The following is a 25,071-nucleotide window of genomic DNA, read 5'->3' as shown; positions in this document are numbered from 1 at the left end:
CCCATCTCGCCTTCGGAGTTGTGCGCACGCGCTCCATTAAACAGGCTCGGCCCCATCGAGAAAGGATCTACAAACCTATGCGGGAGGTACCAAGGGGGCGGTGGACAGGGGGTGGGGTGGCGTTTCGCCACGCTTTATCGCTTCTCCGGCCCAAATGTTTTAATCAGATACCTTGCGCGGGGTTTTGGTCTATCTTTTGTGAGACAATGATACAATCCTATCGCCTCCTCCTCCTCTACTCTTTCTCCTTCCTTGCCTCTGGCTCCACCCCTACTTTGATGAAAGTGGTATGCTCTGACTTCCTTGGTTCTTCCTCTTTATCCCCCCCCCCCTACCGCGCGGCTAGATGGAAGATTCCTTCCAGTAGCTCTACCGCTATTGCCGCCAGGGGTCCTTCTGAGCCGCGCGGGTCGTGCTAAGTGTTCGCAGGGGGATTTCCGTGCAATTGGATACAATTGCAATTGGAACGTTGCGCCGGCGGTGGGGAGTCGGCCTTGTGCGAGCCCGCAAAAGAGCCTTATCAGCAGGTCAGAGACCGCTGGTCCGCCTACCTCAGTGTTGCCTACTCTGACTGGCAGCGGCTCCCCAAGGGGGTCAGAAAGGGGGGCGCGCATCCCCAGCCCTACCTGGATTGAACCTGGGAGCTTCTGCCTGCAAGGTAGAGAGACATTAAGATCAAGGAGACACGTGGTCCTCCAGATGTTCTCGTGCTGCAAATCCCAACCAGTGTGGCTAATGCCCAGGGGTGATGCGACTTGCCCTCCAGTAGCACTCGGAGGTCTACGCATTAGCCTCAACTGAAGTAGAGCCTGGCTAGCAATACGGTAGGAAGCAACAAGCGGCAGCTTCCTGCAACCGTCGCTTTTCCATCATGCGACTCAGACTTGAGCAGTGCAGACCCTGGGGAATGGGGCTGCTCTTGCAAGGATCCCTGAGCCCCCTTCTCTCTTTCTCAGAGAAAGAGAAGTAATGTGGGCCTGACTTGGTCACTGTGATGAATCATAGATTTAGAAGGCACCACAAGGATATTGTTGTTGTTTGAATTTATACACCGCCCTTTACCCAGAGGTCTCAGGGCGGTTCACAGAACAAAATCAAAATATAGAACCACAATATATATAATCAAAATAAAAACAACAACCCAATAACACCCCCTCCCCCACACAAAATAAAGAGCCACATCTTAAAAGGGCATAGGATATGCAATGCAGGAATATTTTGTCCAATGTGGGGCTCGAACCCATGGCCCTGACATTAAGAGTCTCATGCTCTACCAACTGAGCTGCATGGAAGGTAGCAACCTGGAGTTACAGATGCTGGGAATTTTGGCTTCGTGGTGGGTGAAATGCAGTTCCCAGGATTCTTTGGGAGAAGCAGTGTGCTTTAAATGTCTAAAGGGAGAAAACAAGTGGGAAGAGTACTGCTCTCTTTCTCTCTGGCCAGTTCCTGAGTAGGTCCAGTCCAGTTCTGCTCTCCAGCATTTCACCCATAAAGAGAAGGCAAGTGGAAAGAGCAGGCAGAAGCTTCCCTTCCTGTTCACCTCTACTCTCTGGACACAGCGTGATGGACCCAGTCCTTACCACAATAGCAAGTGAGATAGCAAATGAGCAACTGGAGACAGTGGTAGCTGTTCCATGCAGTCGCAACTCATTTATGCCTCCTTTTGCAGGCAAAAGGGGCAGCATATGCTCTGGGGGACCTGCTGTCTAAGGAGGAGGTGATACTGCTACAGAACTAATGGGTCTGCTATGATACTGGCCCATCAGCAGCTTCCCCAAGGTGTTGACCCCTGTTGTCAGCCCTGCTCAAAGCACTTCCTTCTATCCATTCATTACCCACTGAATTATGGGTATGTTGCAGCAGAGGGCAACAGTGAGCACGAATACTAAGTCTTCAGTGCTAAGCAAAAGATCCTGTTTATTAAACCATCCTTTGAAAATGTTACATGCTTAAGATTTTGGCCTTTGTACAGTATACAGATGTTAAAATTGTGCTGATTTGTTTAAAGAAAGAAGAAAGAAAAAGAAAGAAAGAAAGAAAGAAAGAAAGAAAGAAAGAAAGAAAAGGAATATAAGCTACTTCCTCCAAATTTAACCTAACAGAGAGAGATTGTGTATGATTTTCTAAGACTTGGATCCATCTTTTCTTTATTTTTCCAGGCTGTATAATATTGGAATGGAAGAAGATACTGACAGGGCAGTGGCATTCCACTCTTGCACTTATGTGAATGATCACATTGGCTTCTGCGGCAGCTTAAAAACATTCCCAAAGGACTTTGTAGTAACAGAAATTAATGCATTTGGGCAGTTAGTTAATGAGATCACAGCAGATTCTCCTAATAAATCCTGTGAGAGCCTGTCGGAACAAGCTGGGTTCTGTCAACAGGATCCCAAAAGGCTGAGACTGAGTCATCCAGAACTGTGCACAGATGAAGAATATTGCAACATTCGGGATGATGATGTTCGCTGTTCCCCAGAATGTCTTTCTTTCTCTGTTAGAGAAAGTGAAGAACATAAAGCTGATAATGTACCTGAAAATCACCTTGCCCAAACTGTTACCCTGGACTCCTTATTAGATAAGCCCTTAAGGGAGCAACTCGGTCAGTTTGCTTGCCGTGTGAAAGACATGTGGGAATCTAAATCTGAACGAGCGGTTCCTCCAGATGAATTTTCTCTTGGTCCAGTCCCTGACAAGAAGAATCGAGCCAGCTTACATGGTGCCATCAGACAGGAATACCCTTTCTTAGCCACGACGACAAAATGTGGGGAGATGATTGTGAAGGCAAATCAGGACTACCAAGATCTTTGCCAGCTGGTGTCTGAAGAGGAGGCATGTGGCTTTATGAAATTTTTAGATGCCAAACTGGAACAGTCAAAGTTTGCTTTCAGGCCGGATGGAGATAAGGAACACCGTAAGATGGTTCACCACTTTATCAGTAAAAAATTTGGGAAGCTTGTGGAAACCAAGTCTTTCACCGACGCTCAACAAAAGGTGGTCATTATAGTAAGGTTTCGTGAGAAAAGTGGTTCAAGGAAAAGGGCTGCTGTTGACAGTGGGATGAGAAAAGAAATTTACACAGGTAAGTATGCAACAACGATTTTGTCACTTCCTTGGAAGGGTTTATATGTACTTTGAAAATACACCAGCCCATCATAGACTAATGTATCACTGTCTTAATAAAATCTACATGAATGAAGTCATACACAGACAGCTTTATTGCGGTCCATAGACCCAAAATACACAGTACAACAATAGTATATGTCAGTAGTTATTAAGGTGTAAGATTGGCCTTGCTTGAATGAAATCAGCACTTGTTAAAAAGAGCCACATCACTATAAGCTGGTTAGCTCTTAAGGTTAAACCATTGTTTAAAATAAACTATGGTTTAACCAGCACTTTGCTCCTCCCCTACGCCAGAGTTCCCAGGAAACAAGCCAGAGTTTGGTTTGTTGTGATGTGTGCAACCAGGAATCGAGCGGGCTCATGCTTGCCTCAGACGCCTCAGCTTCCGCTTGTAGGTTTGTTTGGAGGAAAACAAATAATGAGCCCAGGTTCACATGCCACAAAAAAATCAAACCTGCTTGTTCCTGGCTTGCTTCTGCCCCCTAGTGGCAAAGTCATGAACTGGGAGAGGAGCAAACTCCTTGTTTTTTATTAAACTATGGTTTGTTTTAAACTATGGTTTAATGTTGCGTGTAAGGCAGGCTGGAACTGATGAGAGTTGTAGTCTAGCAGCATTAGGAGGGCAGTAGGTAGAACCAGTGATGCACAGGCAAGAATATTATTTCTGCAAGTTATTGCTGTGTAGCATAGAGTAAAATATGTTACTAGTTTACGTGACAGCTATGGTTACCTAAAGGCTGCCTTTGATTTAAATCAAATTGATTTAAATCACTAGTCACTTTATGGGTTTTTTAAATCACTAGTCACTTTATGGGTTAAATCACTTTATGGGTTTTTTTTAACAGAAAGACTCATTCTTGCTGGTATAATCTTAATATTTACAACCAGATGAAGGTTTCATTTTAGGAATAATAAATTTTCAGAGTAGTTTTTAAAATTACAGTGGTACCTCGGTTTAAGTACACAATTGGTTCCAGAAATCTGTACTTAACCTGAAGCAAACTTTCCCATTGAAAGTAATGGAAAGTGGATTAATCCATTCCAGATGGGTCCGCGGAGTACTCAACCTGAAGCGTACTTAACCCGAAGTATGACTGTAATTGGTTCTGGAAGTCCCTACTTAACCTGAAGCATACTTAACCTGAAGCGAACTTTCCCATTGAGAGTAGTGGAAAGTGGATTACAGTGGAACCTAGGTTTATGAACACCTCGGTTTATGAATTTTCGGTTTACAAACACCGCGGACCCATCTGAAATGGATTAATTCACTTTCCATTACTTTCAATGGGAAAGTTCGCTTCAGTTTATGAATGCTTCAGTTTATGAACAGACTTCCGGAACCAATTACACCCATGCTTCGGGTTAAGTACGCTTCAGGTTGAGTACTCCGCGGACCCGTCTGGAACGGATTAAACCACTTTCCATTACTTTCAATGGGAAAGTTCACTTCAGTTTATGAACGCTTCAGTTTAAGTACTCCGCGTACCGTCTGGAACAGATTAATCCACTTTCCATAACTTTCAATGGGAAAGTTCGCTTCAGTTTATGAACGCTTCAGTTTATGAGCAGACTTCTGGAACCAATTGTGTTCATAAACCGAGGTACCACTGTAATCTGTTCCAGACGGGTCCGTGGAGTACTTAAACTGAAAGTACTCAAACCAAAGTGTACTTAAACTGAGGTATGACTGTATATAAGAAATTGCTGATTTGGATTACACTATTAGAAATACTTGGACAGGTAATTATGAAATTATTGTGAGGTTTAGTAAGTTAACTATATTTGGACAGCATTTCTGCTATACTTTATTGGAAGGAGAAAAATAATCATTTCCTTAATAAAAATTTAAACAATTTATTTAACTAAAACAATAGCATCATGTATTCGTGTATCCATATGTATCCATGTTTGTTAACTGATGTGGTTAAATAATTTAAAAAACCCCAAAACAACAGACTGAGTTTTAGCAAACATGAAAAACTTAAAACAAATCCTTATTTCCTGATGAATAGCCTTTGGACTATAATGTAACTTAAAAAGAAAACTATCTTTAGAAAGATTTTTTCTCCTAAAGCATTTTATTTTCAAAAGCCAATTTAAAAAAGTGATTTAAATAAAAAAAAATTAAAAAAATTGTTAAAATAATAATGGATTTTTATCCATCCTGGTTACCTACAGACAGCAGCAATAACTTTGACACTGCATTTGCTAACATTTAGAAACTGCCTAAAAAAACAGGGTATTTCTACTCCAGCTTTGTTTTAAAGGTAAAGGGACCCCTGACCATTAGGTCCAGTCATGACCGACTCTGGGGTTGCGGCGCTCATCTCGCATTATTGGCCGAGGGAGCCAGCGTACAGCTTCCAGGTCATGTGGCCAGCATGACTAAGCCACTTCTGGTGAACCAGAGCAGCACATGGAAATGCCATTTACCTTCCTGCTGGAGCGGTACCTATTTATCTACTTGCACTTTGATGTGCTTTCGAACTGCTACTTTGGCAGGAGCAGGGACCGAGCAACGGGAGCTCACCCCGTCGCGGGGATTCGAACCACCGACCTTCTGATTGGCAAGCCCTAGGCTCTGTGGTTTAACCCACAGCGCCACCCGCCTCCCTTTGTTTTAGTTTTACCGATTTCCATAGAACAAGGATTAATCAGTAAATAACCCATTTTTTCTCAATGGCTTAGCTGATGCCTACACTATCCTATCAACAGATCTTCCATTAGCTCAGTCATTTGGGGGGGGGCACCATTCATGTTTGGGTGCACTGAATCTGCAATAATGTGGTTGCAGCTTTTACCCTCCGGAAAGAGAACCTGGAAACGCTTGAAGCAATTAGCTTCTTGTCTGCCGAACTTGGCGTGTTCCCTTCAGACTTCAGTTACACAGGCATTAAGGACAAGAAGGCCATTACGTACCAAGCTATGGTTGTGAAGAAGGTGACGCCTGAAAGGTAATGAAAGATTTGTGGTCCCACTTTAACATCATGGTTTGAATTAGACTCTAGCTCTCTTTTTAAATTCAGATCTAGGTATTTAATTTTGCTGGTTAGAAAGGAGTTCCATTTTGTTTTGAGTTCTTAACACTTGAAGCAATATGGAAAGTTAAAAGTCATTTGGTATGCTTCGCATATAGTAACGCGGGAGCCAAATGTGATCCTCCCAGCTTTACTGTCCAGCTCTCTGGACTCTTGATTAATAAGCTGTGTTCTTGAGTACCATTAAGATAGAAATAATTTCCCTTCTTTTCAACGCATTGCTCATTCAGTACATGAGAAACATGTTGATTTGGACGTTTATTTCTACAGCTGTATATGTAGCAAAATGGTGTAATATTACTTGTCTTAAAGCAATTTTCACGGTTAATCGGCTGAACCTTTCACTTGTGTTCTCATCGTTCTGATCCCCAAGAATCTGTTGTTCATCAAAAGGAAACTTTGTCTGCAACGCTCTCTAAAGCATAATGACTCTTTCCTTGTCAGCCTTACAAAAATAAACTCGCAGGACCATTTCTCTCCTTGGGTGTGTAATGTACATGCTTGTAATTGAAAACACAGCTGACAGTTCAAATATCTGACCTTGAAGTGTTCATTTAATCTTTTACTTCTAACACACATGAAATCCCCATTCAAGCCAAGGAAATGTTTTTCCAGGTAGAACTGCCACAGAATTGTGTGTGAGATTGGGGCAACACGTTGAAAATGCAATGTCGATTAAGTCCCTATATATATTTTCTCGCAGAAGTATTCTGTAGAGTCTGTTACTAGTTAGCCCTCCCTTTTTTCTTAAGCCATTTCTGCTTATACTTTTTTTTTTATTGAGTACTATGCTGTTCTCACTCCCCAACTTTGCCCTGCCGGTCTTGGTTAAATTCTTATTCCTCGGCGCAAGGATACCTTTCTGTGTTTCAGTTGCGCTACTTTTATTTAGTTATCATGCATATTGCTTATAATGCATGCCCCTATTGTTGTTTAGTCATTCAGTTGTGTCCGACTCTTCATGACCCCATGGACCAGAGCACGCCAGGCACTCCTGCCTTCCACTGCCTCCCGCAGTTTGGTCAAACTCATGTTTGTAGCTTTGAGAACACTGTCAAAGCATCTCGTCCTCTGTCGTCCCCTTCTCCTAGTGCCCTCCATCTTTCCCAACATCAGGCTCTTTTCCAGGGAGTCTTCTCATGAGGAGGCCAAAGTATTGGAGCCTCAGCTTCAGGATCTGTCCTTCCAGTGAGCACTCGGGGCTGATTTCCCTATATATTGAACAAATGTCCCTATATATTGAACAAATAAACAAAACTTGAATACAGTATCTTCTTTAGCTTGTCTTCCACAGCTTGAGAAAGTCTTATTCTCTCATTTCCAATAATCTGCACACTGGTTGGTTTTTTTACTTCTTTGTGGTTGTTAGTTGTCCAGGGCATTTTGCAAAAATTAAAAATGGGAAAGTAGGATACAACTGTGTAAATATACAACCACAATTAAAAACACAGTTTGAGCTGAGAGACAAAAATAGCTAGTAGAATCAGCCCAAAGAGCAAGAACAGTAATATTTTCAAGTGGCATAGGAATGTCAGCAGGGAGAGAAACCAAATGGAGTTCTGCAGTTTCGGCCACCGCACACAGCCTGCTCCCTGACTACGCCCATGCTTTGTCTGCCCCCATCATGCTCCTATGCACTTATCATGTGCTGGGTAATACATGTACAACATTAGCACTCTAAGAATTGATGGTCTGGTTGTCTTCATCTACACACATATCGTATGTGCATTAGAAAGTGGCAAGGTGTGTGTGCAATGCTTTTATCAATAAGTGCTTTTTGTTTGGCCTGCCTCCTGTAAAAATCAGGCCACAATCTTAGCACATTGTGGGACTCAAGAGCACATTATTACAGAATCTCTGCTAATGCGTATTTTGCAGCAGTGTTAAGTGGTGCCAACGAAATATCAAAAGTTGAAGGTCCAAGCAAGGGCATGCTCCCCCCCACCCCACAGTGAAACCATTGCCAGTAAAATGCTATAGAAAGCTCATTTTTTTGAAAACCGCTTTCTTGTTAAAATATTTAGCATCTAGAAAATGACATGGCATTTCCAATGTTTCCTTTCTGCAGATTGAAAGAACTTGGAAACACAATTGGGAAAAAAGGAATTGGTGTGTCTAATGTACACTCTGCCAGTCAGCCGCTGAGACTTGGTCAATTGCAAGGAAACCATTTTGATATAATTGTCAGAGATTTAAAACTTCAGAGCAATGACTGTTCTGCGAGCCTAAAGGAGAGAATATATGAAGCAACTGAGAACGTCAAGGTAAAGCAATAGTACATTTCAAAAGATGCTGCTTCTAGCTTTCATGCCCTTATGATTTAAAAACACTACATAGTGTCTGGATTTGCATTGCAAGCTAAAGATGCACCTCTTTGCCTTAGCTTTGGGCACCTGAGGTGTATATTTTTGGATCCACCTTATTTTTGTAAGTCTAAGGTAAAGGGACCCCTGACCATTAGGTCCAGTCATGACCGACTCTAGGGTTGCGGCGCTCATCTCGCATTATTGGCCAAGGGAGCCGGCGTACAGCTTCCAGGTCATGTGGCCAGCATGACAAAGCTGCTTCTGGCGAACCAGAGCAGCGCACGGAAACGCCGTTTACCTTCCCGCTGTAGCGGTCCCTGTTTATCTACTTGCACTTTGACGTGCTTTCGAACTGCTAGGTTGGCAGGAGCTGGGACCGAGTAACAGGAGCTCACCCCGGCGCAGGGATTCGAACCGCCGACCTTCTGATCGGCAAGCCCTAGGCTCTGTGGTTTAACCCACAGCGCCACCTGCGTCCCATAAGTCTAAACTGTGTTTAATACTGTGTAACATTGTATATTAATATTAATGTTGTGTTTTAATAGTCGTAATCTGCCCCAGAACATTAGGATGAAGGGTGGGAAATAAACTACTGTAGTAGTAGTAGTAGTAGTAATAGTAACAACAACAACAATAACAATATCACAAGAAGTAATAGCTCCATGCTATTCTGCATCTGGGGAACACTGTGTACAATTCTGGGTGCTACATTTTAAGAAGGATATTGACAAATTGGAGTGCATCTAGAGAGGGGTAGCCAAGTGGTCTAGAGAACAAGCCCTATGAGGAATGGTTGAAGGCTGGAGAAGGTTAAAGGGAGCCATGATTAGTTTTCTTCAGATATCTGAAGGGCTGTCTCAGGGTGCGGCCCGAAGGCACATCTTGCTGAAGCTAAGCAGCAATGGGTCTGGTCAGTGCTTGGATGGGAAACCACCTGGGAACTGTACATATGGAAGGAAGAGGTGATATATAAATGTAAGAAAAATAATAATAATAAATAGGATGGCACAGACTTGTTCTCTGTTGCTCCAGATGGCAGGACCTAGAGCCAAGGGAAAGAAATTGCAGGGAAGCAGATTCCAGCGAAACCTTAGCAGAAACTTCCTAACAGTAAGAGCCGATGGGTTTCCTTCGCTGGAGGTATTCAAGAATGGTCAGGTGTAGCTGCAAGATTCTAGTATTGAACATGGGGGTAGGCTACACAGTCACCTAGGTCCCTTCTAACTCTAAAATGCTACAATTCTTTGTATGTTTAACTTTTCTACTTTGCAGAAAAATGGTTTTATAAATTTCTATGGACCTCAGCGATTTGGACAAAGGCAGACTGTACAGACGGATCAAATCGGGTTGGCTTTGCTGAATGAAGAACTGGTACACACATACACACAATTTTATACTTCCCTTCCTCCTAAGAGCTATTGGGGTGGGGTAGAGTGGGGTCACGAAGAGTCGGACACGACTAAACGACTAAACAACAACAAAGGGTGGGGTTACACACAGTTCCTATTCCCTATTCTAACATTGCTACAATTTTGTGAGCTAGGTTAGTCTGAAAAAGATGTACTGACCCACGATCATTCAGTGAGCTTTATGGCAGCGTGTGAGAGAACAGGCTCTTTTTTAAAAATCGGATTATCATTCCGTTAATTTCCATTGTTTAGACTGTGAGTGTTCTTCCTTATGTAGCCAAAACAGCACCCACCGTGCAGACTTAGGGGGACTCCCAAGGTTTACAGAAGTACATACAAATCTTTAGAAAACGCCAAGTGGGAGAGGGGAAAACCCCAAACAGCCCATGAGGACTAAGTGTGTGCCACATTTGGACATAGGTCGCCCTTGTAAAAGTCCAACCATTCGGAATCAAAGCTGGTGCTAACTTAAGAAACTTTTAAGAACACATAAAGCAACATGGCATTTGTGTTTACTTGCCTTAAAGGTCAAAGCGGTGAAATTGTTTTTCACGCCAGAAGATTCAGATGATCCTGTAAACAAAGCGAAGAAATACTTCCTTCAGACCGGTAAATATGCCATCTCCTATGGAACATATAGCGGGAAGAAAACCTTGCTGCGTAGTGAGGAAAAAAACATTTGGGTTTATTAACAGAAGCAATATTAAAATCAGTGGAAGTGGGTAAATAGTTATGCGCTCGTGTGTGTATGTGTGTCTTAAAAGGTTTCTCAGTATTTGCTTTTTTAAAGATATAGATATACTGCTTAATATTCAGAATTTCATAATGTATATATAAAAATACATAAAATATATACAGTCGTACCTTGAAAGTCGAGCGGAATCTGTTCTGGAAGTCTGATCGAATTACAAAACGTTTGAAAACCAAATTGCAGCTTCTGATTGGCTGCAGGAAGCTCCTGCAGCCAATCGGAAGCCGCTGAAGCCTTGTCGGACATTAAGGTTCCTAAAGAACGTTCGCAAACCGGAACAGTCACTTCCGGGTTTGCAACGTTCGGGAGCCAAAACGTATGAGTTCCAGGGCATTCAACAACCAAGGTACGACTGTATTTAAAGCGTACAAGGAATAAGAGCAATTCAATTCATTTTTTTTAAAGGCTGAAAACTCCCTCAAAATGCCTGTTGAAATAGGAAAGTCTTTGTTTGATGCCTGAAGTTCCTTGAAGGGCAGTGTGTTTGTGTGTCTTTTTCTGCTCTCCATTGTGAACAGTGGGTTAAATTGCACAGTACTTGGCCCATGTCTTGAGTTATAGCACATCTCCCATGTCTGGATGTGCTCTGCCTCCACCAGACCTTATTTATTTATTTAAAAACACAAGTTCAAGTAGTAGAGCTACAGTGACAAGATGTGACTTAGTTGCTTTGACAAGCTTATTATATGGGCATGGTGCCCTTTTACGTGACTGCGGCAATTACTGTCACCCTACAGTGACCCACCTTAGGTCTTTGCCCACGAAAATCTCTCCTATAATTTTAAATACTCTTACCTACATTTCTGAACGTTCGCTGCAAAGTTTCCTTTCCATATAGCCCTTTCCTCCACAGGGCTTTTCTTTGAGGCTTCGAGTGTAACTGGATCTCCTTAGAGAGTTGGCTGCTTCAGTGATGTAACTAACCTTTTCTTCAAACGGCCAGGAATTAATTGCTTTCCCGTGCCCTAAAGAGCTGCATAGAAAAAGGGAAGTGATCATCACCTAATTGAGCAGTGAGCTGCAGAATATATACCACAGCATTACATCATTTTCAGCACCTTTTTAATGGGGGGGGCACTAATTGCAAAAAAGGACCCCCCTCTCCTCACAAGAGTATACATTTGCCCATGTTAGGAGGTTAGCAGAAAGGAAGTGAGTAAGTGAGGGGATTGTACGTGTCTGATAGCATCTGCAGGTGCGACTGTTGCTGTGGTTTTTTTTCTGGGAAAGGGGCTTTCTGAAAATGTCGTTTCAGATCTGCTCTAAAGATGCTGTTTTTCAGCGATGAAAATCAATCAAAATAAGGAAAAACTTTCTTAATTTTTTGATACATCATTTCCCCCTTTGAGCTGAGTTGATGGACACATTTAGTATTCCTCTTGCCTCTAACACAGGCATCCCCAAACTGCGGCCCTCCAGATGTTTTGGCCTACAACTCCCATGGTCCCTAGCTAACAGGACCAGTGGTTGGGGAAGATGGGAATTGTAGTCCAAAACATCTGGAGGGCTGAAGTTTGGGAATGCCTGCTCTAACACATTCAGAAAAGTGGACTTGCTCAGCATTGCTTACTTGGAGCAAAAGCACATTTACCTTGGTTAGAGGAATGAAGGGGTGTGTGGGTGACGAACTGGAAACAAAAATACTAGTTTTCTCCAAGTTTGAAATCTGAATTACTCCCTCTTTTCCCACCCATGCCCAAAAGAGCACTTCTTTTTCTTGATGATTTTCCTGCTTTCCTTACGGAAGTGTAATTCTTCTCTGGCTCTCACTTTCAATTGACTTCGCTTGTCCTTAACGGTGCCATTATGTAGTCGAATCACATGGGCTACATAGCGCCAGGATGATACCCCATTCCCTGTGTGATCCTGGATTGCCTGAAATTGCCAAGGTGGCTAATGGGATAAGAAGAAAGCAGCAGCAGTCAGGAAGAAATAGTGCAGAAAGCGGAAAGGAAACAGGGAGCCACTTTGCACGTGACACTAAGCCAAACCATGGCTAAGCCAAACCATGGCTAACCATCTGCATGCAGGTAGCTGCAGCAGAAATCATGGCCGCTTTGCTTCTCACTTGGGTCTCTTGAAGCTAAGCCATGGTTTGTGTTAGTATTGTGTCCAAACCCAAGCTCATTGTTTGTCTTCCCCAGACAACCATGGGCAGCAAGCCAGGGACAAACCTTGACTGGTCGATCCCCGGGAGGCTGCTGTCGATCGCTGTCGATCGCTGTCTCCTTTTCCTTTGCTTTTGTCTAAGAGCACCCGACTCTGACTCCAACCCCTCTCCCCTCCCTGAGTTTTTACAGTGATATTTTGGTGAGCGAGTAATCCCCTTGCCCCTGAAAATTAGGAGACTACCCCCAACTGAAATTTTTACCCTGCACCCCTCTCTAAAAAAGCTGAACAACTTTGACCTGAACCCCACTAAAATGGGGCATTTCCCCTCTCTAATAAAAGCTGAACAACTTTGAACTGAATCCCAATAAAACAGAGGTAGATCACCTCCAGTTTATAACTCTGCGAGTAGATCACAGTCTCCTGGAAGTTGGCCACCCCTGGTCTAGAGCAAGGCAGCTAGACTGGTGACTGGGAGTGGCCACCGAGACCACATAACACAGATCCTGAAAGACCTACATTGGCTCCCAGTACATTTCCGAGCACAATTCAAAGTGTTGGTGTTGACCTTTAAAACCCTAAATGGCCTCAGCCCAGTGTACCTGAAGGAGCGTCTCCACCCCCATCGTTCTGCCCGGACACTGAGGTCCAGCGCGAGGGTCTTCTGGCGGTTCCCTCGCTACGAGAAGCCAAGTTACAGGGAACCAGGCAGAGGGCCTTCTCGGTAGTGGCACCCACCCTGTGGAATGCCCTCCCACCAGAGGTCAAAGAAAACAACAATTACCAGACCTTTAGAAGGCATCTCAAGGCAGCCCTGTTTAGGGAAGCTTTTAATGTTTGATTTCTGTATTTTAATGTTTTGTTGGAAGCCACCCAGAGTGGCTGGGGGAACCCGGCCAGATGGGCGGGGTATAAATAATAAATTATTATTATTATTATTATTATTATTATTATTATTATTATTATTATTATTATTATTACATTTAGAAGACATCTGAAGGCAGCCCTGTTTAGGGAATGTTTTAATGTTTGATGCATTTATAGTGTTTTTAATATTCTGTTGGGAGCCAGTCAGAGTGGCTGGGGAAACCCAGCCAGATGGGCGGGGTATAAATATTATTATTATTATTATTATTATTATTATTATTATTATTATTATTATTGTGAACTGGGCCTTGGGGGGGGATTGAAATATGTAAAAGATCATCATCATCATTGTAGCTGAGATAAATATTTATCTGACCCTGAGAGTGCTATTTATGACATGGGAAAGTGGACATTAGCCTCCTTTGCTTTTAAAAGGGATCCTTTCAGTTTTCTAAACCAATGAATGAATGAATAAATAAATAAATACAACAGCTTAAAGTTGGGGCTCCTTGAATTTTGGAAGTCCAAGCATCTCTTTGAGTTTTGGAAGTCCAAGCCAAGAGGGCACAATCTCAACTGGGAACAAACACAGAGCATAATGGACCTGGTGGAGAGGACTCAAAAGGGGGGAAATCAGTGGGCAAGAGAAGCAACCAGCACCTTTCAACCACCCACTGCTTCTCATACAATATGTGGGGGAGAAACAGAAGTTGCGCTGCGAAGGTGCACCTTAGAATTAGAATGTGTAGAAGCTCATTATCAGCTTTCTCTGTTTTTCAGAGGACGCCAAAGGTACCCTCGCGATGCTGCCTGACTTTAAAGTCCGAGAAACGATGCTGCTGCGTGCCTTGAACCGCTACGGTATAAATCACGAGGGATGTGCACGAGGGTGGCTCAGTATTCCTCACTCCATGCGTATTTTCTACGTTCATGCATATTGCAGTAAGATTTGGAACGAAGCCGCTTCCTACCGGATTAAGATCTACGGTACAAGAGTTGTGGCTGGCGACCTCATCTTTTCGGGAACACCTTCTGAAAGCTGTTCGCTGAATGACAAGGTAAACAGGAGCTTGAAAGGCACGGATAGCAAATCTGATCCTCTCTGCATCTGTGAAATGTCATTAAAATTCGAATGGGGCCTTTCATCTTCCTGGTACTCCATAAATAAACATTCTGTGTTTACAAAAGGTGCAGTCTGTTTTGGCAGAACCATTCAGTTATAGATTATTTTGCTATGCATGTTTATGAGAACCAAGCCTTTTTTTATGTGAACTATAATGTGGTCCAGGATGTTGGATGCATGAAATGGGACAGTGCTCCTTTCGGAATAAGATGAATCAGTCTCGATTCATGATGTCAACATGTTCAGGAAATTGATTGGTGCAAGTTCAGGTCACATACCCACTTATCAATCAGAATATCCTATAATTATATTTTTTTTTGCAAAAAATAATAGTAAACCAATAAAAACCTTTTACCCATGTGCATAATGTCTTCTGTAGATACTACCAGCTTGCTTTCAAACTCATCATTGCTATCATGAGGACTAGAGCTCTGTATTTGGTTTGTTTTTTTTGTTTTGCTTAGTTTAATTGGATCTTCTCGAAAATAATGGCTAGGGAGCCAATAAAATTGTATGTGGATGGCATCTCAGAAGAAACAGCACTGCCCAGTTAATACAGCTACATTTCACCTTGGCTGAAAGGCAGGGTAGAGATATTTAGATAGGTTAAACACATAAAATAGACTCTGGATTATTCAAAATGCTATTTCAGAAAAATAAAAATCAGAAGACGTGATCTAGTTGGAAGCCCGTGTACTCTTTAATCATGAAGTTATTTCAGCATGGCTAACATTAATTTCACATTCTTTACCATTTAAAGTGGTGTGTTCTGTGATTACGAATGGGATAACTACACAGCCAAGTCAAACAGTTGTTTCTAATTTTGTGTTGGTTGAAGCCAACCATTTGCCTTTGCAATAAATAACTTGGAAATGTTTTCTCTTAAAGGATGGCGAGGGTTGCAATCTTATACCAATTCACCTGAAAGTAAGCTCCGTTGAATCAATGGAATTGAGTAAGCGTGCATAGAATTGCACTGTAGGCGTACAGTAGGTATATAATTGGTTCACATTCTACAGAAATTTCACTGCCTCTCACTAGTGGCAATGTCCAAGTAGTGAAATTCCACTCAAGAGACGCTCCTTTCCATAGAACCTTAGTTAGGACTCAGCTACATTCGTATGGAAACATGGTTTTGAATGCATTATAAACATGCAACACCAGGTGGTGACAGAGGGTAAATAAATTCTGTCCAATTTTCCGTAGCATTTCCCCCCTTTCATTATAACGATTTAATTTCTGACTTATTTATAGCATTTTTTCTTGTGTGTAGATCCATCCTTAGTCTGTTTATAGACTGCATTTTTCACATGATGTGCTCAAAGCAGTTTATAAGAAGCAGCCCTATAAATACAATAATGCAACAACCATCATACATAATCAAAACTGCAGTCAAAATGATAGCATCGCTGCAGCACTAACAATTCAACAATTCATTTTTCTTTTGAAATATATCACCAAAAAATGAAGCAAGCATGCCAGTTAATATTCCAAAATAGCCCTAATACTAATATAAGATCAAAAGACCAGACACAGTTTCTTGGGCAGCTGTTCCCTCTTGGGGACAGGTAGATAGAATCAGCTATACCTTGATGGCTAACACAGTCTCTTCCCTCCCTCTACTAGCTAAGCTCTAATAGTACAAGCCTAGCCTAGCCATGTCTACTCTGAGCAAGACCCGCTGGGGCTTACTGCCTGCTAACTGGGGTTAGGATTGCAACCTGAATCCTTGCATTTATGTTTTTAACCTTAAATACTGCATTGCAAACTGGCCTGGGAATTATTTGAAGGATGGTAATAGAAATCTCTAGAAGAAGTCAATAAAAAGCAACATGGTACATACTATCCCCCCGTTTTTTATACCAGGTCCACGTAGTAACAGCTGCAGAAGAAGAAGCCAAAGAATATGCAATAAATCAGGTATGTTTTGGGCCATGTATTTCTTTAAAGTATTAAAGGAGCACTAGGCTTAAGGCATACACTTTAAGTTATAGGCATAGCTTGATCACTGGAAAATATCAATACAGTCGTACCTTGGAAGTTGAATGGAATCCGTTCCGGAAGTCCGTTCGACTTCCAAAACATTCGGAAACCAAAGCACGGTTTCTGATTGGCTGCAGGAAGCTCCTGCAGCCAATCGGAAGCCGTGCTGGACATTCGGCTTCCGAAAATCGTTTGAAAACTGGCACTCACTTATGGGTTTTGATCATTCGGGAGCTGATTTGTTTGGGAACCAAGGCGTTCGAGATGCAAGGTACGACTGTAGAAGGAAATGCCAACCCAAACCAAAAATCCAGATCTGTGTGCATTTTGCAGGGTGCTTTCGCTACCACACTTCCTCCACCCACCCACCCCGGGCAACCAGCAATTCCTCTGTGTTCCTTTGTTCTGACATCTCCTAGGCATGCATACATGTGCTTTTATGCAAACCCGCTCCCCTTCAATAGATATGCTCACCTTACTTTTTTCTTCCCAAAGGTGATTATCCCAATGGCTGGCTACAACGTCCGCTATCCCACTAACAAAGTTGGGGAGTGGTATCGCAAAAGACTTGCCCGTGATGGGCTGCAGATGCGCCAGTTCAGGCTTCCGTCATTACAGCTGAACGTGCCCGGGTGCTACCGACATCTCCTGAAGTATCCGCGCGATCTGTCGTACAGTTTTGTAAAAAGCGGCGAAGAACCGATAGGAACTGGGGACAATTCCCCGAAAGATCCCGAAACTTCTCTTTCGGTGTCGTTTCGGCTTGATCCTTCGTGTTACGCCACTGTTTGTTTGGGGGAAATAATGAAGTGCAATCTTTAAAAAAAGAAAAGAAAAGACAGAGCTTCTCTGTATAGAAATATGGCAAGCTCAATAAAAATGGTATGGGGCTGCGTAGAAAAAAAAACACGGTGCTACACTTTGGCTTGGGGGAGGTAGGGGCTGCTTTTCCTCAGGCTGCAAAATGTCTTGGGCCAGATCCTCCCACCTTGGATCTACTGTAACAAGACAGTGCAGGAGTACAGCCAAGTTGCCAGCCTTATGCTTCCCGAACAGGTAAACCCAACATCCCTGTGCTCCTAAATTGGACCAGCGTCTAATTCTTTGCCTTATCCACACATTAAGTTTCAACTTGTTATTGCTCACCTATCCTGCACCTGAGTATTCATACCACAGGCCCTGCATTCTGGAGCTCTCCAATTTCTCTTTGGCACTGGGTGAAATCTGGCTTTCAGTGTTCTTTTAAGACTGATTCCCCCCCCCTCCACTCTGCTTTCAAATTGCTTTGTTTTTATTGGCCATTATGGCGGCCTGGTCTTGGGACTTTTGGGGGGCTGAAGAGCAGGGTGAAAGTGCAGATAATGAAAAGGAATGAAAAACAGAACAGGGCTGTCTTAAGCATATGCGGTAGAAGAGCCCGTCGCGGCGTTCCGACCGACGAGCGGGCTCTTTCCTGAACTCAACTCTCGGGCCCTTGACACTCTTAGCCTGGCACCCCTGAGAGTCCGGCGCCCGGGTGTCCTGCACCGCACTCCTATCGCCTATGGGTAAGACGGCCCTGAACAGAACTGTGTGTGTCACCTACAAGCTGATGATACTAACTCTGAACTTATTCTATCCCAGCCATTGCATCCTAGTGCAAAGAAAAATATTTGAAGTGCCCTGGACAAATCCCGCATGGTAAATAATAATATTTTTTTTAATTTATACCCCACCCATCTGGCTGGGTTTCCCCAGCCACCCTGGGCAGCTCCCAGCAGAATAAAAACACAATAAAACATCAAACCTTAAAAACTTCCCTAAACAGGGCTGCCTTCAGATGTCTTCTAAAAGTCTGGTAGTTGTTTATTTCCTTGACATCTGACAGGAGGGCATTCCACAGGGCGGGCGCCACCACCGAGAAGGCCCTCTGCCTCATTCCCTGTAACCTCACTTCTCACAGTGAGGGAACCGCCAGAAGGCCCTCAGAACTGGACCTCAGTGTCCGGGCAGAACGATGGGGGTGGAGATTCAGTGGCCACCCAGCACTACCTTCTGACATAGCATCATTAGGTAGGAGCATATTCTCCTGACCCTCTGCCTTTTGGACTTAAGTTCCCTAGTCTTTCTTGCTGCTGCATCCTGTCAAAACTAACTATCCTTCATATACCAAGCCCCCTCTTTCCTGTCAAAACCACACTCTCCTTCCTGTTCCCAGCCCCCTTCTTTTCTTTGGCTCCTCCTTTCCTCAGCTGCTTGTTTCTCTTCTCTTTCTCTTTTTTAGGCCTTTGGTTCTACCATCCATATCTAAGGTCTTTGCTCCCCTCACTCCATTGCCTGCTCTGCCCTTCCTTTATACTTCCAGTTCAATGCCACCTTCTGCAAGTCAGGAAAATGCAGCCATTGGGTTTGACTCCAGATCAGGCCATGCAGCTCTCTTTGCATAAGGCACAGGGAACACATGTGGGGTTGTTTGGTTTGAACGGACTATGGTTCAGCATATCGTCCTAAGAGACCTCCTGTGTTTGTTTATCCACAAACTGTTGCTATGCCCTGAGATCCTTCTAGTGTGAGTAAATGAAGAATCCCTATATGGAGTGGAGTAACAGCTATTAAGATAAGACTTTGGGGCCTGGCTCCAGAATGACACATAAGAGAATTGCACTGTTCCAAGTGGGCAGTTGTGTTATATTAATAGACTCTGCTGCTCCATTGAGCTCAACAGTGTTAGCCTATGTGAATACTAAACTGTTGTATAATGGAATGAAAATATAATGTAAACCAGGACTGGGTTTTTGTGTTTAAAGGACTTCTAGGTCAGTTCTGCTACTGATAACAAAATTTCTGGGTTGAGATGTATTCTGACATTCCCTTTCCCCTCATTCTATGTCCACCCCCCTTTCAAAAAACTGGACAGCTCAGTGGGTTAGAGCATGGTGCTGATAATGCAACGGTTGCAGGTTCAATCCCTGTATGGGACAACTGCATATTCCTGCATTGCAGGGGGTTGGACTAGATTATCCTTAGGGTCCCTTCTAATTCTACAATTCCATGAAAGTCACTGTATTGCACTTGGTTCCATCTGGTAGACGTTAGGGTTGTTGTACGCAAAAATCAAAATATAACCTGCTAGCTTGAAATCCACCCACCTCTGGTATAAACTATAGTGCAGTGGAGTGAATGGAGTGTGCATACTTGCACAACGTGATCTCCAGTTACATAACGCTGCGTAATTTGCCTTATAGGAATCATTAACTCAACCTACTGCATCAGCTTAAGAAGCAACAGCAACACTGTGGCCCCCTCTGCGAGCTGCTTTACAGTTATCTTAAATCAGCAACCAAAAAGACGAGCCTTTTAAACAGCTTCTCATTGCGAACCTGTTCTTTTATAAACAGTGGGAATACACATCCTGTCCTTAAAAGGCACAACAGTTAGCTGTATTCCCAATGTTTTTAGAGCATATCAGAGAGGGGAAGGATGCCATTGTGCAGTGTGTGAATCCCTGCAAAAAAAAAGGAGGAGATGCAGCCATAAATCACAAGCAGGGTGATTTGGAATCCTAACCAGTTGCAAAAAGATTAAAAATATGATGCAAGGTAGCATATAGACATTAGTTGCATGTATTCTGCTTCATCTGCAGGTGGCGCTGTAACTTTGCAGGAACTAATGGGGGTGGGAAGCAACACCAGCCATTTATTTAAATGACGTGTAGAATGCTGTTGGTATTATTTCAGATTTTTCCTGGGGTGATGCATCTTACTCTAGGGGGTTCAGCCTCTGATTCTATTTCTAAAGGCTATAGGATTACCTGAGAGCAAGAAGTGAGTTTTTGGAAGCACAGACTTTACCCATTACATCCCCACCAAATTTGAGTTACAGTACTTGACCCAGGTGGCGCTGTGGTTAAACCACTGAGCCTAGGGCTTGCTGATCAGAAGGTCGGCGGTTCGAATTCCTGCGAGGGGGTGAGCTCCCGTTGCTTGGTCCCAGCTCCTGCCAACCTAGCAGTTCGAAAGCACATCAAAATGCAAGTAGATAAATAGGTACCGCTCCAGCGGGAAGGTAAACGGCATTTCCATGCGCTGCTCTGGTTCGCCAGAAGTGGCTTAGTCATGCTGGCCACATGACCTGGAAGCTGTATGCCGGCTCCCTTGGCCAATAATGCGAGATGAGCGCGCAACCCCAGAGTCGGTCATGACTGGACCTAATGGTCAGGGGTCCCTTTACCTTTAAAACAAAGCTGGAGTAGAAATACCCTGTTTTTTTAGGCAGTTTCTAAATGTTAGCAAATGCAGTGTCAAAGTTATTGCTGCTGTCTGTAGGTAACCAGGATGGATAAAAATCCATTATTATTTTAACAATTTTTTTTTAATTTTTTTATTTAAATCACTTTTTAAAATTGGATTTTGAAAATAAAATGCTTTAGGAGGAAAAAATCTTTCTAAAGATAGTTTTCTTTTTAAGTTACATTATAGTCCAAAGGCTATTCATCAGGAAATAAGGATTTGTTTTAAGTTTTTCATGTTTGCTAAAACTCAGTCTGTTGTTTTGGTTGTTTTTAATTATTTAACCACATCAGTTATCAAACATGGATACATATGGATACACAAATACATGATGCTATTGTTTTAGTTAAATAAATTGTTTAAATTGTTATTAAGGAAATGATTATTTTTCTCCTTTACTTGACAATGAGTCAGAGCGGTTCTGGATAGATAATGAATGGTGATGGGACATTCTGTATTTTAATGGTCCTTCAGAAATGCAGGTTCGTAACTATCAAATAAAAAACCATGGGTTGACCATTTTTTTGCCGTTGGACAATAACCATCTATATACAGATGCTGTTTAGATGTTATCATAGGCATTTGTGTTAGGCTAAAAGAGTTTGTATGCCGCTATTTGTATTACATAAAAAGCACCCTTTATTCATCATATAATCTGAGAATTTAAATTGCCAATCTGTGAAATCACAAAGCTTGCATCCTTTTACCAGCAAGAGAAATTGGTCCAATCAAAGGAATTGCCTTACAGAAGTTTTTGTTTAATTCTTTGGGAATTACAACATTTTTTGTAGACGAAAAATATATTGCAATACGTCCTGGAAAATAAATTCTGTTTGTTTTATATACAGTCCTAGGCTATTTAATCCTTGATGAGGCAAATCTCCCAGGGCATTGTTATTTGTTTTATTACACCATTCTTGTGCAACTATGAATCCACCCTAAACTTGAATTGTCTTGTTCAGCATATAGTAGTGATATGTGGAAGTTGCAATTCTTGAGCTTCAGATCAGTCATTATTGAGTTTTGGATCGGGAAATACTAATGCTAAAACTATGCTAGTCCGAGCCAAAACTCAATGGGCACTGGTGCATGTTCTGGAGTCTACAAGCTTCTCCATTCCCCATTGTGTGCTCACAACCACAGCTGTGTGGACAGATTGCATGTATGCATGAGCAAAACAGCTTCACTTAGTCATTCTAAAAATCAGCTTCGATACACTTTTTCTTAGGAACAGTTCAGCATATGTACAGTTAACGTGTGAACAATCTCATTGCCCGATAGTGGCTTCACTTGTGTGAAGTGGGAATCACACAGAAATCTCCATGTCAATGACATTCTTCCTTGCATGGAATATAAAATTGTCTCACAGCAGGAGATATGTGCAGCTTCCTTCTGCACAACAGCCTGAAGCATGGGTGCAGTGGCGTAGTAATAGGGGGCCCGCTGCCCCGGGCAACAGGCTGGGCGGGTGGCAGCAGGCTGGACGGGGTTGACCACCTCCAATGGCCGCTGCCGCACGATGCAGTTGCCGCCATGGAGGAGAAGCCCCGACTGGCTCACTCTGCGGCTTGCTCAGGGGGTTAGAATCATAGAATCATAGAGTTGGAAGAGACCACAAGGGCCATCCAGTTCAACCCCCTGCCAAGCAGGAAACACCATCAAAGCATTCTTGACATATGCCTGTCAAGCCTCTGCTTAAAGACCTCCAAAGAAGGAGCGGTTTGCTGCTGTGCCACGGCGCATGGCTCCTGTGCACACATGCGCCGCGCGTGCCACACGTCAGGACGCGTGCGTTGTGTGTCGTGTGTTGTGATGCGCGATGCATGCGTGCGACGGATACCCTGCCCCCCCCTCGGCGGGGTGCCTTCGGATTTGCCCAGCCAGGCAACTAGCTACGCCGCTGCATGTGTGAGGCTCTCGCAATTCTTCTGAATCCTCTGTCCAAGAATCCTTCCAGGTTGTGGTGTCGAAGATGACCAAGGGTGATCTAGCCCAACCGCCTGAAATGCAGGAATCTTTTGCCCAACGTAGGGCTCAAACCGATGACCCTGAGATTAAGAGTCTAATGCTCTACTTACTGAGCTATCCCAGGTGGTTATAAATCCACCTAGTGGGTCAAGCTCAGCTTGGCTCGTTGCAAGTTGAACATAACCCACCAGGGAAATGCTCCTGATGAGATGTCTTTAAGCCATTGATTTGCTACTCCGGGCTAACCCTGCTTGAATCTCTACCTGCTTTTTCACTTACGAGTTTTCACAAACTCTGACTATATAGACCATTCCTTGCTGTGAATGTAACCTCTGTGTTTGGCAACCTCAAGCTTGAAGTTCTGATTCCTCCTGCACATGTTGATAGATTTAGTTCAATTTGGTTGTTCCCCGTTCATCCTATTCCTCTGATCATGACATATGGTATGCATTACAGATTTTCAGAGGCTAAGGGTATATGTAATTTACAGCTAGATCCTAAATTAGTGTAACTACATTGCAGTCAGCTTGCATCTCGTGAACCTTTTCTATATAGATTGCAAGTCCAGACTTGCGCATGCAGCTAATTATTATCTCCTTGATGAAAGAAATATAACATTGGTAATATTGACAAGTAAATGTTATTGGTGTGGTGTGTAACCTCCGGGTATAGGGCGGTATATAAATTCAAATAACAACAAACAACAACAACATGTTCAGATTCATGCAGTTCCATCATCTTTAAAACAGATACTTTATGCCCATTTAAATATGGAACACAACTGCCATGTGGTACTATTTGACTATAATATTCATTGCATATGAAAGATTTATTCCTAGCAAGTGACTTTGTTCTTAAATGAATTATGTCTTTACTCCTTATTTCCTTAATGGCCATTAAAAAAATGCATTCAAAAATAAAGACAGCAAATAACTCCCCCCCCCGCCTCTTTCCTCAGTTCTTTTTGCTGTAGAAACCATTAATAACTTGTGACTTCAAGTTCATAGGTCATATCTGAGAAATTCAGAGCAACCTAGGAAAACTTAATTTGGAATGACATATGTGCCAACCCTCCCCTTCAAAAATGGCAAGAGGAATTCACATCTGAGTATCCATTTTAAAAAAATAAAAATTAAGAGATGCTTCTATTGACTGTATTGTATTTTCATCTGAGCCTGGAATGTGAGTTAATACAAGTTCTTCCTCCAGTAATTTAGCATAGTGTAAGCACATTGAAAATGCAGACTTCTTTAAAAGATCCAAAAATAGAGAAGAAAACTGAATGGAAGTGGAGCTTGGGGAGGTTATGTCAGTATTATTTAAAGCAGGTATGGCCATTGGTAGCCTCTGGGCCACTGCCAATAATCTGGTCCTACACACACACACACACACACACACACACACACACACACACAGTGCTGGATTTACGTATAAGCTAAACAAGCTATAGCTTATGGCCCCACTCTCTTGGGGGCCCCAAAAAAAATTTAAAGGGGAAAAAACCTGGATGTACATTTCCAAAATATAAGATAAAAAACAAATAAAATAGTGTTGTATTTTGTGTTGTGTAGACTTCTGTGATGTAAGTAATGCCCCCCCCACTAGCCTGCTCCCTAAAATATCATAGGGTTGCTCATTTCTATATATAGGGTGCCTACATTCTGCATGTGCAAATGGGTTTAGATACCGATTAGGTCCATAAAGTACCATGTTGCATTTATTCAACACAAAAAACAGCGACAATTTGTTGTTGACAAAGGACAGCTGGACATATAATGAGCCCCGTTACCTTCTGTAGCTTAGGGCCTCATCAAACCTAAATACGCCGTGCCCCCCCCCCACTGTGCTATGAGAGGTGTCACTTCTCAGGTTGGTGTCAAGGAATGAAAGGTAGTTTCTAATTCCCAATACAAAGGGGGGAGGGCTAATGGAATACATTTTGGCACCTGAGACGGATTACAAAAGAGCACCCCCCATTCCCCGTCAGTGAAGAAGGGGTCAGGGAAGTTCTACATCAGGAATAGGGAGTCATGGGTCAGGAGTCAGCTTTGCCTGTTGCATAGCTGCCAAGTTATCCCTTTTTTAAAGGGATTTTCCCTTATGCTGAATAGGCTTCCTCGCGAGAA

The 25,071-nt window shown here is 42.9% G+C and overlaps 1 protein-coding gene across 3 annotated transcripts; it reads left to right on the top strand.

Moving 5' to 3' along the window:
• The first annotated feature begins 35 nt into the window (after window positions 1-35).
• On the top strand, window positions 36-21,182 carry PUS7L (pseudouridine synthase 7 like). 3 transcript variants are annotated; one of them, XM_060279618.1, is made up of 9 exons: window positions 36-86; window positions 2,160-3,079; window positions 5,918-6,077; window positions 8,230-8,425; window positions 9,740-9,838; window positions 10,404-10,485; window positions 14,384-14,661; window positions 16,593-16,646; window positions 17,205-21,182. In XM_060279618.1, exons 2-9 carry the CDS (start codon window positions 2,176-2,178, stop codon window positions 17,529-17,531), a joined length of 2,100 nt encoding a protein of 699 aa, XP_060135601.1. In that variant the 5' UTR covers window positions 36-86; window positions 2,160-2,175; the 3' UTR covers window positions 17,532-21,182. The 3 variants fall into 3 exon arrangements, with proteins under 3 accessions (XP_060135601.1, XP_060135602.1, XP_060135603.1); XM_060279619.1 differs by lacking the exon at window positions 36-86 and adding an exon at window positions 106-527; XM_060279620.1 differs by lacking the exon at window positions 36-86 and adding an exon at window positions 106-658.
• The last annotated feature ends 3,889 nt before the right edge of the window (window positions 21,183-25,071 follow it).

This window comes from Zootoca vivipara, chromosome 10 (assembly GCF_963506605.1).
Source record: "Zootoca vivipara chromosome 10, rZooViv1.1, whole genome shotgun sequence".
Taxonomy (NCBI): Eukaryota; Metazoa; Chordata; class Lepidosauria; order Squamata; family Lacertidae; genus Zootoca; species Zootoca vivipara.
Note: the sequence above shows the minus strand (reverse complement) of the source record. Positions and strands in the feature narration are given on the sequence as shown.